Raw genomic sequence first — 15,995 nt, 5'->3', positions numbered from 1 at the left:
CAGTTGTTAATATTTCTGCTGAATACATCCCTGCTGCTCTCAGTATTTGTTATTAAATGTGTATTCAATGACACAGCAAAAGATCTTAACAATTAGAGTCAAGCACTTAGCCAACATCAAGTACATTTCTGAACCCCAAACGCCAAGTGGTTTATCATTAGATTTAATAGTTAATTAGCAACACAAGCAGCAGTAGATTTTAGCTTTCATTATGCAAATGCATGCAGGCTGCAACAGTTATAGCCTAGGTGGTTTTTCAATAAGTCTTTTTCTGAAGGCACCCCACTAAAATGTAAATTCTATGTGTTGTATGTTTGTTATTTTTGTATCTTTTGTATTTAAGTTTGTGTTTTGTATGTATGTTTTAAGCAATGCCAAAGCAGCTGGTATTCTAAGCAATGGTGACCTCACTCGCATGGTGTGTGTTTGTGTGTGTATGCCACAAAATGTCCTTGATACATGATGCATTCCTTTTCAGGCTATCATTTAGAACGAATACTAAGTAGAAGTAGTTGAATGCAAAGGCAAAATATTTTTTTGCACAGCTTTAATTCACAAAACTAACAGGATACAGGAACTCACAATGACATTGTTACACCTGCCTAAGGAGCAGAACTGGTTTTCAATGCGGTTTGCGACTGCATGTGCATCACAGTGTGCTTACATGTGCACTGCACCCGCATACGACTGGTGGCTGGAGAGTTTTTCCTGCCTCTCTCTCAATCTCATACACACATAGACAAAAACACAGAGATAAAGAGAGCACTCACTGGTGCATACCAATGCAGTATCAGTTATTTGGCCAATTATCATAGATCTACTTATATCATCAAAATTGAGTGCTATTAAGTGAATACAAATCTCTGTATTCCATTAAAAAGATAATGCACTTTTTTACTCCATGCCTTATAACATTAGCAGGTGTTCTTGGTGATATCTCCATTATGGATATACACTAAGATAACAGCAAAACTCAATTTCTAGTCATTATGATAATTTTATGGTTTAGTTTACTGAAAATAATTGTCTGCTAAAATATAAAATTTCTTGTTCAGGTAACATCTTTTTTCCCCCCACCACATTCATTTCAGCATGACAACTTATTTCCATAGCCTATAATTTAAAATTAATTTAAGGTTTACAGTAGACATTTAGGCAAAATCTGTCTTGTAAATTACATTTTTTTTTTATCCCAATGAGACAAGCAAGTTTAAATGCTCAGTGTAAGCAACAGAGACCATTCATCCAGAGAGGTCTTTGCTGTGCAGTGAGTGTACTGTAGCTAAATACATTGAGTATTCTTACAACTCCAATAAGCTATGACAATTAAACCACTGTCTCTGCCCAACTGATGGGAAACAGAACAAACAAGGAAGTCCAACTTGCACTTCTTCCTCACAAACAGGCATTGAATTAGCCATCTCTAAACTCTAAAGTCCAAACTATGCGTTGACATTGTTGGTGGCATTGTGGCATTGGAGGTAGCGGAAATTCACTTTAAAAACAACTAACCTTTCTTTCACAGAACAAAACAGTAAGTCTCTCAGACACTCTCAGAAACCGCATCAGGGCAAAAATCAAATTGGGTAGTTGAATCCTGTCTCAAGGTTCACTTAGAGAGAAAAGGCAGCGCAGCCCCACTTCTCAGCAACAGACAGCAAAGTAATCTGATTGTTAAAAGGTGATGGTTGGCAACAACAGCATGGGCTGGGGAGCTGGGGCTTATTGGCTTGCACCGAAGCTTCATTGTGGTATTTAAGCCTGCCAGGAGCTGAGCAGTGTTTTGGCAACTTTTTATATTGATGAGTGGGTTTGATGACAGTGCACCCTGCACTATAATACTTTTATCATGTACAATATGCTATGATCAATTACATAAATAAATAAATAAATAAATAAATAAATAAAATTCTGCCCAGTAAAAAACACAAAAAACAAAACAAAATAAACACAAAAAATATTACTTTTTCATCACAAGTAGCAAATAATCAAAACTGTAGCATGTCAACCCTTCTTAGTTAAATGTCACTTAGAATATGTCAGGCTTACTTCTCTGGTGACTCTTTTAATAGAAGGCTTGCTAAATGATTGACTTGATTTCCAGGTCATGAGCAAACAAAGCAACCATTCACCACACATGATGGGAACTCAGTGGGAAGTTTAGGCCAGCAAATTAGCGGTGATTGACACATTATGCACATTTAGCCTGGTGGCAGCAGAGTGGTGGTTTTCTGTTGCTTTACTTGCTCATGCTCTGAATATTAAGTTGATCATTGTGTCAACTTTGTATTCCACACAGAGCCAAAGTACTGGGAAAACAGAATTTGGTCTGGATTATATTTTACTAACAGGAGTTTGAAGGCAACATATTAGCTGCAGGTTGCTTACATTTCTGTTATACATATTCATCTTATTCATCCATGTCCACACATACAGGACACACCCCAGCGTGTATGCACAAACACACATGTACACAAATGACACACAAAGGTAGATAAAGGTAGATAATAAAGTAGCCTAAATAATAAGAAGAATAAGATATTTTAGATAGCAGGGATCGCATTGTGTCTTTGTACAGCTCCTCTAGTTGTTCTGTAATCCATGTGCAGTGAGAAGAGTTCAGAGTAGGGTCAACTCCCTGAAGTCAGACATGCACTACATCACTGCACCCCAGCCCTGGTTCCAGCTTCAGTTCCAGCCCCCAGCACTAATCATGTCAGCTACTCAGCCACTCATCCCAAGGCCACGGTAGTGTTTATGCCGTTGGCCCTGTTTAAACTGCAGGATCTGCTCAGCGTCTGCTCCAGAAGCTCTGCCGACATCCAAGACAAACACAGGGATCCCGAGGGATGACTTCATCTTCCCCATCACGCTAAACTACGCCGTGGTCTGGATTCTGCTGCTTCACTTTTTCTTCATTAGTGGCCTTATTTAGCACTGCTTCTGGTGAAACTGCGCAAAAGAGGTCCAAATGCCTTGATGTCCAACCTCAGCTGCTGGAGGAAGATGGAGTAATCGGAAATCTGTCCTAAAATGGGTGTTGGCCATCGACATCAGTGTTGGGGATGCAGGTTTTGGCTTGTTGGTGGAGTCGGGGCTGGGGCGGGGGCGGGGGTCTGCTTGTCAGGAGCTGCTACAGCGGGTGGCAGGCACAGCGGGGGATCAGCCCCTGGATGTCCCCCTCTCCACCACCCCCCCCTGACGAGTGCGACAGGGACAGAGGTAGCCTTTCAGGTGCATGCGGACCTTGCTGTGCAGTGAGGCGTAGATAAAAGGGTTATAACAGGCAGAGCTCATAGCCACCAAATGACAGCAGACTTGTAAGACGTTTACGTAGCGCTTCCCTATGATGTTGAAGTCTGGGTCTAGGTCCAGCAACAGGTTCAGCACCTACACAGCGACATGGGGATACTTGTACTGTAATTGCATACAATATGTAATACAGTCTTGACAATACATGCACCTAAAAATATTTCAGAAAGGCACTTGTTTGATTGATTATATTTAGGTTGAATGCTAATGCTGAATAGTAGTAACTTAGTGGTAATTTAACATTTAAAGTTTTATAATTTAAATATGCTTGCTGATAACCAGGTCTGCTCATCACCACTGCAAAAAAACAAAACAAGGCCTCTTTCGCCATTAATATGATGATGAAATCCTGATCGAATCCCACCTCTTAGCATCTGCATGGCTCATTATGGCCATAATGTGGGTTTTGTACGCACAATTACATGATGATGTGCAATTGTTTCTGAGGTTAATGATGTATATAATTAAATCATTCCATGGACAGTGAAGGCTTTACAGTCTTTCTCACTTCACTGCTGTTGAATTTATTTATGTCATAGATGCCTATAGATGCCTATATATATATATGCAAACTTTATCTCCCTTCTTATCCTACCTGGAAACCATGGTCCTTCTCAATAAACATTGAATAGACTAGGTAAGCAGTAAGGGACGAGATGGTAACTGGACCGTAATGGCAAAGACAGACAGAAAGCAGTGAGGCCTCCAGGCACTGCCACCGCCTCCGAATATCGGCCGCTTGCAAAAAAGGTAAAAGTAGCCTACTTGTTTTTTTTTATTATTCTCTGCCATGGATCAATGACGGCAGCCGTTGATCTACAAAGACACTGTTGAGTTTGCAGTGATTATTAGCTTCTCCTCCAAGATGAGAATGTAGAACTAGGAACTAATGTTTGGCAAGGGGGAGAATCTACACGGCGGTTGTTTTACTCGAGTCTGATTGGATACTGTGCTGCGATTTTCTGCTGCCTTGGGGTTAAAGTTTACTGATTGCTCCACCCGCTTGCCCCTGCTGTCCTGCCTGGTGAAACCGTTTGCAGTGTGTCTTTACCATAAGGGACCAGCTACAAATGGCTTGTAGTTTGGCTTTATTTTTGGGTCTAACATAAGCTTTTTGACCCACCTGCAGCGGCAGCCAGCAGAGAGCGAAGGCCAGCACAGAAGCCACCAGCAGAGAGAAGGTCTTCTTCCTCCTTTGGCTCCAGCGGTGCTGGCTGTGGGTTGTCTCCCCAGGCAGCGCATGGTGCTTCAGGCTGACAGTGATGGCACAGTAGGATACGCTGACCGACAGCAGCGGGATCATGTAGGAGGCTATAAGAATGAAGCAGGAGTAGAGCAGCCGCAGATGGCCGCTATTTGGCCAGAATTCCTCACACACCACCAGGTCAATGCCAGTGGGTCGGAAATCCAGATAGCGCATGTGAAGCGACGGAGGGGCAGCCAGGGCCAGAGATAAAAGCCAGACACCCAGAGCCACTGCCCCACAACCCCACACTGAGATCCTCCTCCGTATCGGGTGAGCTGAGACAAGCAGAAAAAAAAAGATGCAGACAGCCTATGAGAAAGTCCATCAAATTATTTCACACAATAAGCAAGAATGCATTATTACTTTTTATATATAGTTATGAAAATAACTGGGTTTACAGAACCTAAGCAAATAATCACTATTGCTGAGGTCAAGTCCTGCTCCTACCTACGACGATGTAGCGGTCCACAGCGATGGCGGTGAGGGAAAGCACTGATGCAAAGACTGTGGCACATTGCAGCAAGTGGACCAGGTGGCAGAGAGGCTGTCCAAACGCCCAGCCGCGGCTATCGAAGGCGTAAGACGCCGTCAGTGGCACACAACTCAGACACATCAACAGGTCACCAGCCGCTAGGTTACCGATGAAAAAGTTGGTGGCATTGTGGAGCTTTTTGTCAGTCAAGATGCAGGCCAACAGGAAAGAGTTGCCAACGCCAGCCACGGCTACTAAGAGGCAGTAGAGAGGCAGGAAGAGTGGCTTGAAGCGCAGAAGAAGCTCCATGCCTGAAAACATGTCCAGGGGGTCGGTGTGGTTGAGCCCTTGACTTTCGCTGCCTTCTAGTCTTTCTCGTCCTGATTCATGGCTGGTGTTAGTGGGGCCACTGAAATCCTCATCCATGAAGATATCCATCTCTAAGATCTCTCAGGCACACCTCCCCTATCATAAAAATAAGGGAGAGCATGATCAGCAATAAACAATAAAGATACAGTACATATTGAGCTAACATGACTGGGGTCATGTATGCTACACAGTTGGCAGCCTCATTTAAAGGTGGTGCTGGTCCAGTTGATCACTCCTTTTGCTATTACCATTTGTATAAATGATTCACATCTAGCTGATCAACTCTTTTAGCGGATATACTGTACATAACAAGATGGATCCACTCCACTGATTCAATATGTGTACTGTAGCACATCAGTGGACTCTTTTTGAAGGAAATGTTTGAAAAACTCTCCAATAAATTCAATTCTAAAGCTGTTACTAACCCTTACTGCCTTGGCAGCACTCTCCTCATTAGGGCTAGGCTCTCTCAGTGGCACTACGTCTTTTAATTTCAAATTTCATATGCACGTGTATATTATCAACGGCAGGGACATGTTTTCTGATCCAAGCTGGTCTCACGCTGTCCACTTTATCTGACGCCTTGGAAGAAATCCACCCTTGCCTGGTAACGCTGTTGCCATGGCCTTTGTGGAAGCCATCCAGACCCAGTAGCTAATTTCTGAGGCGTGATGAGAATTGAGAACCCTCAAAATGCAAAACAGGAAGGAGGACTTCTGCTATCTCACTCCCTCTCTCTCTCCCTCTCTCTCTCTCTCTCTCTCTCTCTCTCTCTCTCTCTCTCTCTCTCTTCTTTGCTTTATCTTTTTAAATGTTCTCCTTATATCACTCCCTCATTCTTTCTTTTCCCATCCTTCAACTCCACTGCCAGTTCCTAACCCTTTCCACTCACTATGACCACACAATATCAATCCTGGATTGCCATAACTCCAAGTCTCGTGAGACATTCAAAGAGAGCTGGCGGCAGAGGCTAGGCAAATATGAACCAGAAATACCAGGTCACAGTTAATTATAAGCAGGTCTGATATAATGACTGTTTGAATTTGATATGCATTAGGGGGGGAAGTCTGCATATTAATTTATTTTCAGTGTTTTTCTCTGCCTGAATTGCAACACAAAAGTGATGCTGATTTTTAGTACAGAGTTTTTGATCAATGGCAATGTTTCAAGTTTTCAGAGAGAGAAAATGTAGTTAGTGGTCTATAGGTTTGGTTTATGTGCAATAGTGGGTACCTCTTTGCCACTTCATACTTCTCCCCAAAACCGTTATTTGCTAAGTAAAAATTGATATGATACTGTATGAAACAGAATGAGATGAAAGTCTGGAACCTGCTACTGGGTGCTGTCTAGAAGATTTCAAAGTCAGTATATTGAAAGTTCACTTTTATAGTGAGAATGCGTCTTTTTCTCTACAGGGACAAGAGTCATCGACTTGGTGAATGCCATTCTCTCCTGCAGACCCTCTCGTCAAGAGAGGTGAAAGCTATTCTGATGGGAATGTAACACAATTCCCTTGAAATCCAAAAACATGCACATACATATATTGTGTACGTTATATTTGTATGTTGTATATGTATGTATGTATGTATGTATGTATGTATGTATGTATGCATGCATGCATGTATGTATGTATGTGCGTATGTATATATGTATGTATGCATGTATGTTGTATATATACAGTATGTATATACTGTATATGTATGTTGTATTTGTATGTTGTATATGTTACACATAACTTACATACTGTAATTTCATGATTCATTTATCAAATACAAGCAAGTACACAAAACACATAGCAAGGGTAAAATCTCTCTTATACAGCATTTACTTGTGAATCGACAAACTGTAATTTTGTAACAGATTACAAAATAAAACTACTAATTAAACAACTAATATGCAACATTCAATTTCTACTTTTCTTTTATAAGATATGGGAACAGGCATGCATGCATGTCTGTGCATGTGAATGTATGCAGCGAATCGAAATTGAGTATCCTACCTGTGCTGATCTTTGAAATGTGAGATATTGAGAATGTCCCTGTCTGATGGCTCCTCAGTTCTGCAAATCAGCTTCTTTTCTTGTCCATTCTTTGTCGTCTTTATTTTTCTTTACTCATTTTCTTTCTAGTTACAGATTTCAAATCTCTGGTTGGGAGTTTACACAGTAGCCTACAATGATATGGAGTCAGGCAGGGAGACGGCGTTCTCTCACTCAGCGGTGAGAGAGAGTGACAGAGAGAGAAAGAGAGAGGGCGAAAGAGAAGGACCCACATAACCTCTCTCCCTCAAATCCTCATAAACGGCCCCCTCCTTCTTTCTTTTTCATAAAGCCCTCCCACCCATTCTCCTCCTATTTTCTGACATCAACACACATCCACATATCACAAACACACATACACACACCCACGCCGACGAACACACACCTTTGCATGTATCTGTCACATTCGTACTATGAAGGTCTGGGCTGCAACCTATTATTTGCCCTCAGGGGAGAAGGCAACCTATTCTTTTGCTTTCATTCTGTATGAAAGCCTTCATTGCCTTTGGATTCTCCCGTACCTGAACATGTTGAAATATTCAGAGGGTAGGGAGGAAGATGAGTAATCATGTGAAATATGTAAGAAATCATCTTTGCCGCTAGGGTGAGGAGGAAGATGAAAACAACCATTTATTTAAAAAGAAAGAAATTATTTTTACTGCCCTTTCCATCCAACCAGCCAGAGACACAGAATCCAGAAACACAGGCTAAGAACACACACACACACACACACACACACACACACACACACACACACACACACACACACACACACACACACACACACACACACACGTACAATACATTTACTAGCCATCAACCTCTTCTAGTGAGGGTGTGAATCTATCTAGTCCAGACAGTACTCATAATGCCACACACTGTCACTCTACTACCAATTGATCTGCGCATTGCAATGGCTTTTCAGAGGAGCACCAGTGACAAATAGACAGCAGTTACCATGAATGCCGTTCCAAGCAATGTTCAAGCTGTGTCTTTCTCCTCTCTTTTTTTCTTTAATCTCTCTGCCGAGTAAAGGCTGCTCCTTATCACTGTTGTTGGAAGTGAGGAACTGACACTTGACAAGAGACACTCGCTGCACAGGTCTTTTCCGACTGTTTCACGGATCAATTGGGAGACAACAAAATGGACCACTCAATAGAGTATACTGCCCAGCCAAAAGGTGACACCCATGAGAGCTGTGAGAGCAGAAAAAGCTGAGAAAAAGAGAGAGGGGGGGGGGGGGGGGGGGGGGGGGAATCAGTAGATATAGATTACTATATTTTAGGGGAATTCTGCACAGCAGGGCTTCTGTAAGATTTGAAAGAAAACTGTTGAGTGCTTGTCTGGCCACTGAGGAAAGCTTGCAAAGACAAGGAGATGAAAAAGGCATTCAAGTAATTTTCAATCAGAGATTTCAAGGATGAATGGTAAAAAAACAACAGCAACAATTTAAAAAAAAACCCAAAACAAAACATATCAAAAGTATACAAATGTAGCTCTGATTCCGTGAGGGGTAACATCAATTTCAAACATTTTCCTTCGACCAAATGATATAAACTTGATTTTTGCCCAGCCCTAAAAGTTAGATGTCTGATATACTTTAATTTGTTCTAAACAAGTGTTTGGCCTCTTGGACTTTGAATAATTATGCTCACTGTGTGCAGTGTTTTGTGCTGATGTGTAAGTAAGCTTTCAGCATTTTGTTATCACGGTGTAGCTCTGCATGTATTTAAGCTTGGTATCAGTGCGGTACAGGTGTCTGTGTAATTGGCCGTCTGTGAAATCACTCAGGCAAAGACTCTTCTCTGGAGGTACATTAATTGGTTGAGAGTGTGAGTATGTGTGTGTGTGTGTGTTTTCCTTTTTTTATGCATATACTATGGATATATTTTTCGTCTTTACATGTCTGTTGTGATTTGGGCTTGGGCTCAGTAAGACATTTATCTTCTACTTAGGTGTGTGTGTGCGTGTATGTGTGTGTGTGTGACTGTGTGCGTGTGTGTGTGTGTGCGTGTGTGTGTGTGTGTTTTCCCAGTTCTGTACAAAAGACAGGTCCGGCCTTATGGGAGTTCTAGACGGCACTGTAGATAAAAACAATACAAAACAAAACAAAACAAAACAGCCGAATACAACAAGTCACCATCACTGCTCCCCTAGTTCAATCTCTCTTTTTACAATTCCTCCAGACCTAAATGCGACTCCTGATGCATACACACATATATATCACTGCTACATTTGCACCAACCACACATGCTCTTTCTCATGGTTTAATTTTCCACATATACAGCTGTGTTATCTTAAGACTGGGCTATGTCACAGTATAGTGAAATTTGATTTTTATTACCACTGAACTGTGATGTTTTGAGGGCGTAATAGCTCAGCACATCTGCCTTGCTAAATGTCAGTCTATCTAGTTTTTATTCTGTGCCCCTCGAGGATGCCTTAAGTAACACACAATCAAAATAGATTATCTTGACTGCATATCCACCGCTTTGGCCTGCATATGCCTGTATGACCACAAACAAGTGCCACCCTCCAGGATGCAATGCTGTAGAGATGGAGGGAGTGAGGGAGAGGGAGAAAGACAGACAGAGAGAGAGAGTCAGAGAGCGGGGTGAGGTGGCGATGTTGAGAGGTATATTGTTTGAAGTGATGGTTGAGGGATGTGGCTATTAGAGTGGGGGAACACACAGGACAAAAGTATGGATTTTAGCAAAACAAAAACTCGAATCAAAGAGATAGTAATGTGGAGACAGGATAATTGGGTGGAATGCAGGACTGTTAATGAGGAGAATTGGGAGAAGGCACAAGTAAGGACAGACATGACAGCATGACAAAGACGTAAAGTGTATGTGTGAGAGTGTGTGCGTGTGTGTGTGTGTGAGAGAGAGAGAGAGAGGGAGAGAGAGAGAGAGAGAGTTAAGTATACTAGCAAAGCACTACTATGGGCTCTTTTTTTTCGTGAATGACTGGTACATGACACAAAGCGCAGTCAGCGGCACACGACGGGGGCGCACACTTTTACGTTTTGTCATTTCGTGGCGTCTTCTGAATAGGATCTGTTCATGCTCGCATCGCTCGGTGAAGCACAGAACAGACTGCGCCTTGTGCCATGACCTGTTGACCTGGTCTGAGCAGACGTCAAGTCATTACAATTTTACTGTTTACCACAAAAACTGTATGGTTTACTTTCCAGTTGAATAATGAGTTGTTAAGCACTGAGCATTGGTAAGCTATATAAGTATTAGGCAGATGAATGCAGGTTAGGTAGATGAATAAAAATATTACAATAGGTAGATGAAACCCTCTGTCTCAGACTTACAATAGACAGACAGAGTTACAAATGTAAACTTTACATATTTACCACTAAACTGGAACACAGCTTGTAATAACTAAACAAAAAGCTGCAGACAAAGCACCTTAACTGTGATTTAATTTCAATATATTGTGACGATCCTCCTGCTCTGCTGGCTGTTGTCTGCTTTGTCTTGTCTGCAGGAGCCGGGAGGGCGGGTCGTCATCAGTGCCAGTGGAGTGCACCTGGGCCCGGTGGACTCCTTGGGCTTAAGAAGCTGTCTGACCATCAGTTGCTCTCCCTTCTCACCTATGCACACCTTTTGTTCTGTTATTTTGGTTTGATGTAGTTTGTGTTTGTTTTTTTCCCTAGAATTTAGTTAATAAATCATTGTTTTAACTTTTACTTTGGCGTTTGTCTCCCCTCTTTGTTACTTCCTTGAGCCAGATTGTAGCAATATCGACACAGACAAACTATAGTGTGTCTACTTCCCTCCGCTCTCTCAAACAGCCAAACCATTTGCCTACAACACGGCCAATCCCAATCAAAGTTGCTTGATTGACAGCCAATCATGATGGCCAGTCCCAGTCGAGACTGGATGATGACAGCTAAACATGATGGGGACAACTTTGCCCCCCCAAAAAAGATGACATGCACCAAACAGACTTATAAATACTTATACACTATATAAGCTAGTGGCTTGATTAAAAAAAACCTGTGTACGCCTGGCAAAATTGCCACTTTGCTGACACAAAGCATAGCCTTGAAATTAAAGCCCTAAAAAGCAAAATTCCTTGTCATTTTGTCACCATTTCAAACTTGGATGTCACTCTGATCATCATCACTCTGAAAAGTGAGAGACAGCAACCCACTGAGGTAGAAAATCCCCCGACACCAAATTCCGTTTCTCACTTGTGTCACTACCTCTGTCTTTCCTGTCTCTCTACTCCTCTCTCTCTCTCTCTTTCCACTGTCCTGCTTCTGTTAACCCTAACTACCTTCTCAGAGAGGTTTTCACACTCATATCTATTCTTTGACCTGACAAACCACAAAGATAACTTGAAATGGCTGCTTCAATTATAGCTGTTCTCGGTACTTGCTCTAACCCTGAAAGGGTGTGAGCTATTGCAACAGAGCAGACCAAACACATACCACACATTTTGTCTTTAATTACTGCAATGAAACTGAATTAAATTAAACTTAAATTAAAAAAAAAATATTTTTTGTTCACACTGTCTCTTTCAGATATGAGAGGTAGGCTAAATAAAAGAAAAATATTTTTGCTTAATTAAAACACCTTTGTTTATTTCTAACTCTATCTCTTCATTTGGTATTCTCATCCCATCCCATATTCAATTAAGATAACAGACACATTTCTAATAATACTCCTGTTAGTGAAATGACTTTCAGGCTTGTATCGTGTATCCATGCTGGGTAAGTCTGTGGGTGAAACTCATACATTTTTTTTATTAAACAAAATTACAAGACAGTATTAGATGATTTTATTAATGACAATACATAATTTTGTATATGCTCTTTATGTTTCTTTTTAAACTTCTTTAAGTTTGTTGACATTACAGTACTCTAACTTGCAGATCAGTATTCCTGTTATGCTCTGATGATTCTCTGCACTGCCACAAGCTGCTATAGCTGACTGATATGGAGATTGTCATGACTGGATTTTGCTAAATAATTTAATCATATATTTATTTATTTATTTGATCTTTATTTCACCTTGGAGTAACATTGGGGCAGAGCTTCATTTTCAGTGGATCGAGTTACATAGCAATAGTTCTGACTCACAAAAGAGATAACAAATAAATATAAGAACTATGCAAAAACATTCATCTAAAACAATTACATTTAATCATGGTAAGATTTTAAATCTGATTTTTAAAATGATCCAGGTTAACCAGTACAGGTTCAGTTTGCCCTGGAGATCATTCCATGTTTTTGGGGCACAGGACTCTCTCAATAGGAGTATCTAATGTGCAAATCTTTGGATTGGAGTAATAGGTGGTTTTAGCTCTGGAGAACAGCATGCATTAGTCGTTTTAGCATTTAGCACAAGTTTTAGGTTTAGAGAGGTTGTTTAAGGGTTCTGCAGACACTTTGAAGTTTCAATAGCCACTTGTATAGAATTTGCGTAACAATATAAAACTGTCATCTGCCTAAAGACGGACATTACTATCTACTATTATTATAGCTGAAACAACATTATTAATATAAACAGGTGTCAAGCAGGATTCAAGACTGTATATATTTTGTACATTTTGTACATTTTTTTATACATTTTGTATAAACAACATTGAGGAGGCTTTGTTACCCACCATCAGTTGAGGAGAATGAGAATGAATTCAAACTAAGTAGACTTCGACAGAATGCATTAGGACTTCTTTAAGGACATTACAACAAATGTGGCACTCCTTCAATAGGGGAAGATTCTTTGCAAGTGAGTTAAACTAACTCTCATTTAATGACACGAAGAACGTCTATGTGCTGTGTGGGTTATGTTTGCACGTGCAGAGGAAATGGACTTCCTTGCAACTAAAGCTGATAGACTCACAGTAGGGTGGAGAACATTAATCACTCAAGACTGTTCACCACTTATGTACCTGAGCTTAAGTTGTTGTTCCATGAGCCTAACCGCAGGGCTAGCTGCAGTATAGGCTGCCTATAGAAAGCCAAAATTAGGTGTATGCAGATATAGCATTTTTCTAGTAACAGCTTAGGTGTTGGTAGTATAGGCCAAGGAGGGGGTTAAGCCGTATAATAGACTGCTGATGTTGTTTTTAAAGCAATTTAACATATCAGAGCTAAAACCAATATGTGACAGACTACTTCAAAGTAAGGAATTATTAACCGTGTCAAAAGCTTTTTGAAAGATCAATAAATAGGGCAGCACAGTGTTGACCACTATCCAGGACAGATACAATATCATTCACAACCATGGCAGTGCCAGTGATAGTACTATGTCCAGCCCTGGACTTAGATTGAATGAATATTCTGTGTTAGAAAAAACTTAAATTGTTCATTTACTGAAGATTCCAGAATTTAAGCCATATTTTGTTTATTAAGTACATTTATTCCTAAACTGTTTAAAATGTAAACCAAAGAGAGGGATCCCTGAGCGACGAGCTAGGGCCCAGGCCTTATAACATGAGAGAAATGGTGCCAATAGCTCAGAGCTAAATCAAGGACTAGAACTTTTTGCTTTCCTTAACTTGTTTAGTGGAGTGTGCTACAAAATAATTTAATGCCTCCTTGCTCTCAGGGATTTCAAGAGTGTAAGATAGATGACTTTGACAGATATCGTGAAGACAGGCTTATTCATGGAAATTCCTGGAATTTCTCTGAATTGTTTACGTACATTTTCAGAAACTGTACCTCATTTTCTCAAAACTCTAAAAGCAAATCAAATGCAAAACTCCACAAATCACAAAAGGAAACATTAGATTCAAAACCATTATGACTTCTTAAAATTGAATATGGCATTCAAATGATACACACATACCATCATATGAATATAACTTTCTAAGAACCAATTGCACACTGATGTGCTCAATGACCTACCTATAGGCTTACAACTTCTTCATTTTCTATGTGAGAAATTATCACATTATTAGCCAAATACATAATCCAAATAAGGAAGCGAGCCACCAGAAACGCAAAAATGGGACCATGTGGAATCCTAATCCTAAACAAAAGCATGAAATAATGACATGGTTGTGAATGTTCAGGTGTAGGTATCCTATTTGTATAAGTTCAGGCATAGGTATCTGTAGGTATAGGTTCAGGTATTGGCATCTTATAGGTTTCCTATACCTGAAGAAGCCATTGTTACCAAAACATATTGTGTGTCTGTATCTGTGTAGCCCTTCACAGCCATCTCATTATTTGGGGCTTTTGTAAAATTGGGACTCCACATATGTTTTCAGCTAGTACATATTTCTGCATTACTGGCAGCTTCCTTCCCTATTTTGATTATGTCTGTGCCTCCTGAGTGCATTGCCTAGTGTTGCCTAGTGTCCATGCTATTGCGGTATTAGCCAAACACAAAGATACAATACAGTCTTTCTGAATTGTTTCAACACATTTTCTGAAACTGTACCTCATGTTCTCAAAAAAACCCAAAAACACAAATCAAAAGAACGCAGACACAACATGCAAAAGCCTGCAAATCTCTTGCAAAAGTAAACATTACATTCAAAACCATGTCATGACTTCTCAAAATTGAATTTCACATTTCACAAATAATACATACATGCCATCATATGAATAGATCTTGCACACTATGAAACTATGAATACCTTTGCTTATCAGTAGGCATATAGGTCTTCAGTAGCCTATTGTAAAAGATTATCATGTCACTAGCTTACTGAAATACATAATATATGTATACATTACAGTAAACACGGTTGGGTTTTGCTATAGGACATGGCCCAGAGTTGACAAGCTCACTCTTTCAATATTGTGAAACATAGGATGGTATGAAACTAATGCAACTCTGGATTTCCTGAGTCAAATGGCATTGTTTGCGGTACAGTGTTTACAAAAGTCTCCTGCTCAGGGGCCGGATTCACAAACAACAACAACAAAAAAAATCTTCTCAAGTGCCATTTTTTTCTTAACTTTAGTCTTAAGAAAAAAAATAGGAAAAAATGCTATTCTCAAAAAAAGTTCTTATATATTTTCTTAACTTTCTTCTTATGTTTCTTCCTAAGAAAAAACTTACAAATAAATGGTATTCTTGTAATGAAAGTTCTCAAATTTGTTCTTCATTTTTTTCTTAACTTTAAGACAGCCCTTCACCTGTCTTAAAATTCCTACAGTGAAAAGGTAAGCCTCTAATATCATATATTTAACCAAATGTTAGACAAGTAGGTTATAGTTCAAAGTCTCCATAGGTTCCCCTACACCTAACATTAAGATTAACATTTATTGTAAAGCTTTATTTGGTGTAGGGCCAGGTAGGCCTCATGTTTATTGAAAATAAGCTAGCAAATTTTACAGTTACCAACAGCAACCAATGTTTAAATCTTTGCCCTAGTTGCCCTAAATAGGTTTTTCCCCAATTGTTTTGTAGATGGAAGCCTAAAGTTTATTAACCAGAATTAATTCAGGCCCTATTTTGAGAAGTTCTTAAGTTGGAAAATTAAAGAAATTCGTAAGAAATGAGACTGTTACTAAGAAAATATTGAGGAATTGCACTTAAGAGCCTTCTTAAGAACTTCCTAAAATTTCCTGTTATGTCATTTCTTAA

The 15,995-nt window shown here is 40.0% G+C and overlaps 1 protein-coding gene across 1 annotated transcript; it reads right to left on the bottom strand.

Annotated features, from left to right (window-relative positions):
- Positions 1-3,146: 3,146 nt before the first annotated feature.
- LOC139921809 (prolactin-releasing peptide receptor) lies at positions 3,147-7,480 on the bottom strand. The gene is made up of 4 exons (XM_071912164.2): positions 7,399-7,480; positions 5,006-5,495; positions 4,436-4,833; positions 3,147-3,390 (listed from the first exon to the last, which is right to left on the bottom strand). Exons 2-4 carry the CDS (start codon positions 5,466-5,468, stop codon positions 3,163-3,165), a joined length of 1,089 nt encoding a protein of 362 aa, XP_071768265.1. The 5' UTR covers positions 5,469-5,495; positions 7,399-7,480; the 3' UTR covers positions 3,147-3,162.
- Positions 7,481-15,995: the final 8,515 nt, after the last annotated feature.

This window comes from Centroberyx gerrardi, chromosome 6 (genome assembly GCF_048128805.1).
Source record: "Centroberyx gerrardi isolate f3 chromosome 6, fCenGer3.hap1.cur.20231027, whole genome shotgun sequence".
NCBI lineage: Eukaryota > Metazoa > Chordata > Actinopteri > Beryciformes > Berycidae > Centroberyx > Centroberyx gerrardi.
This window is presented reverse-complemented; position numbering and strand designations above follow the sequence as displayed.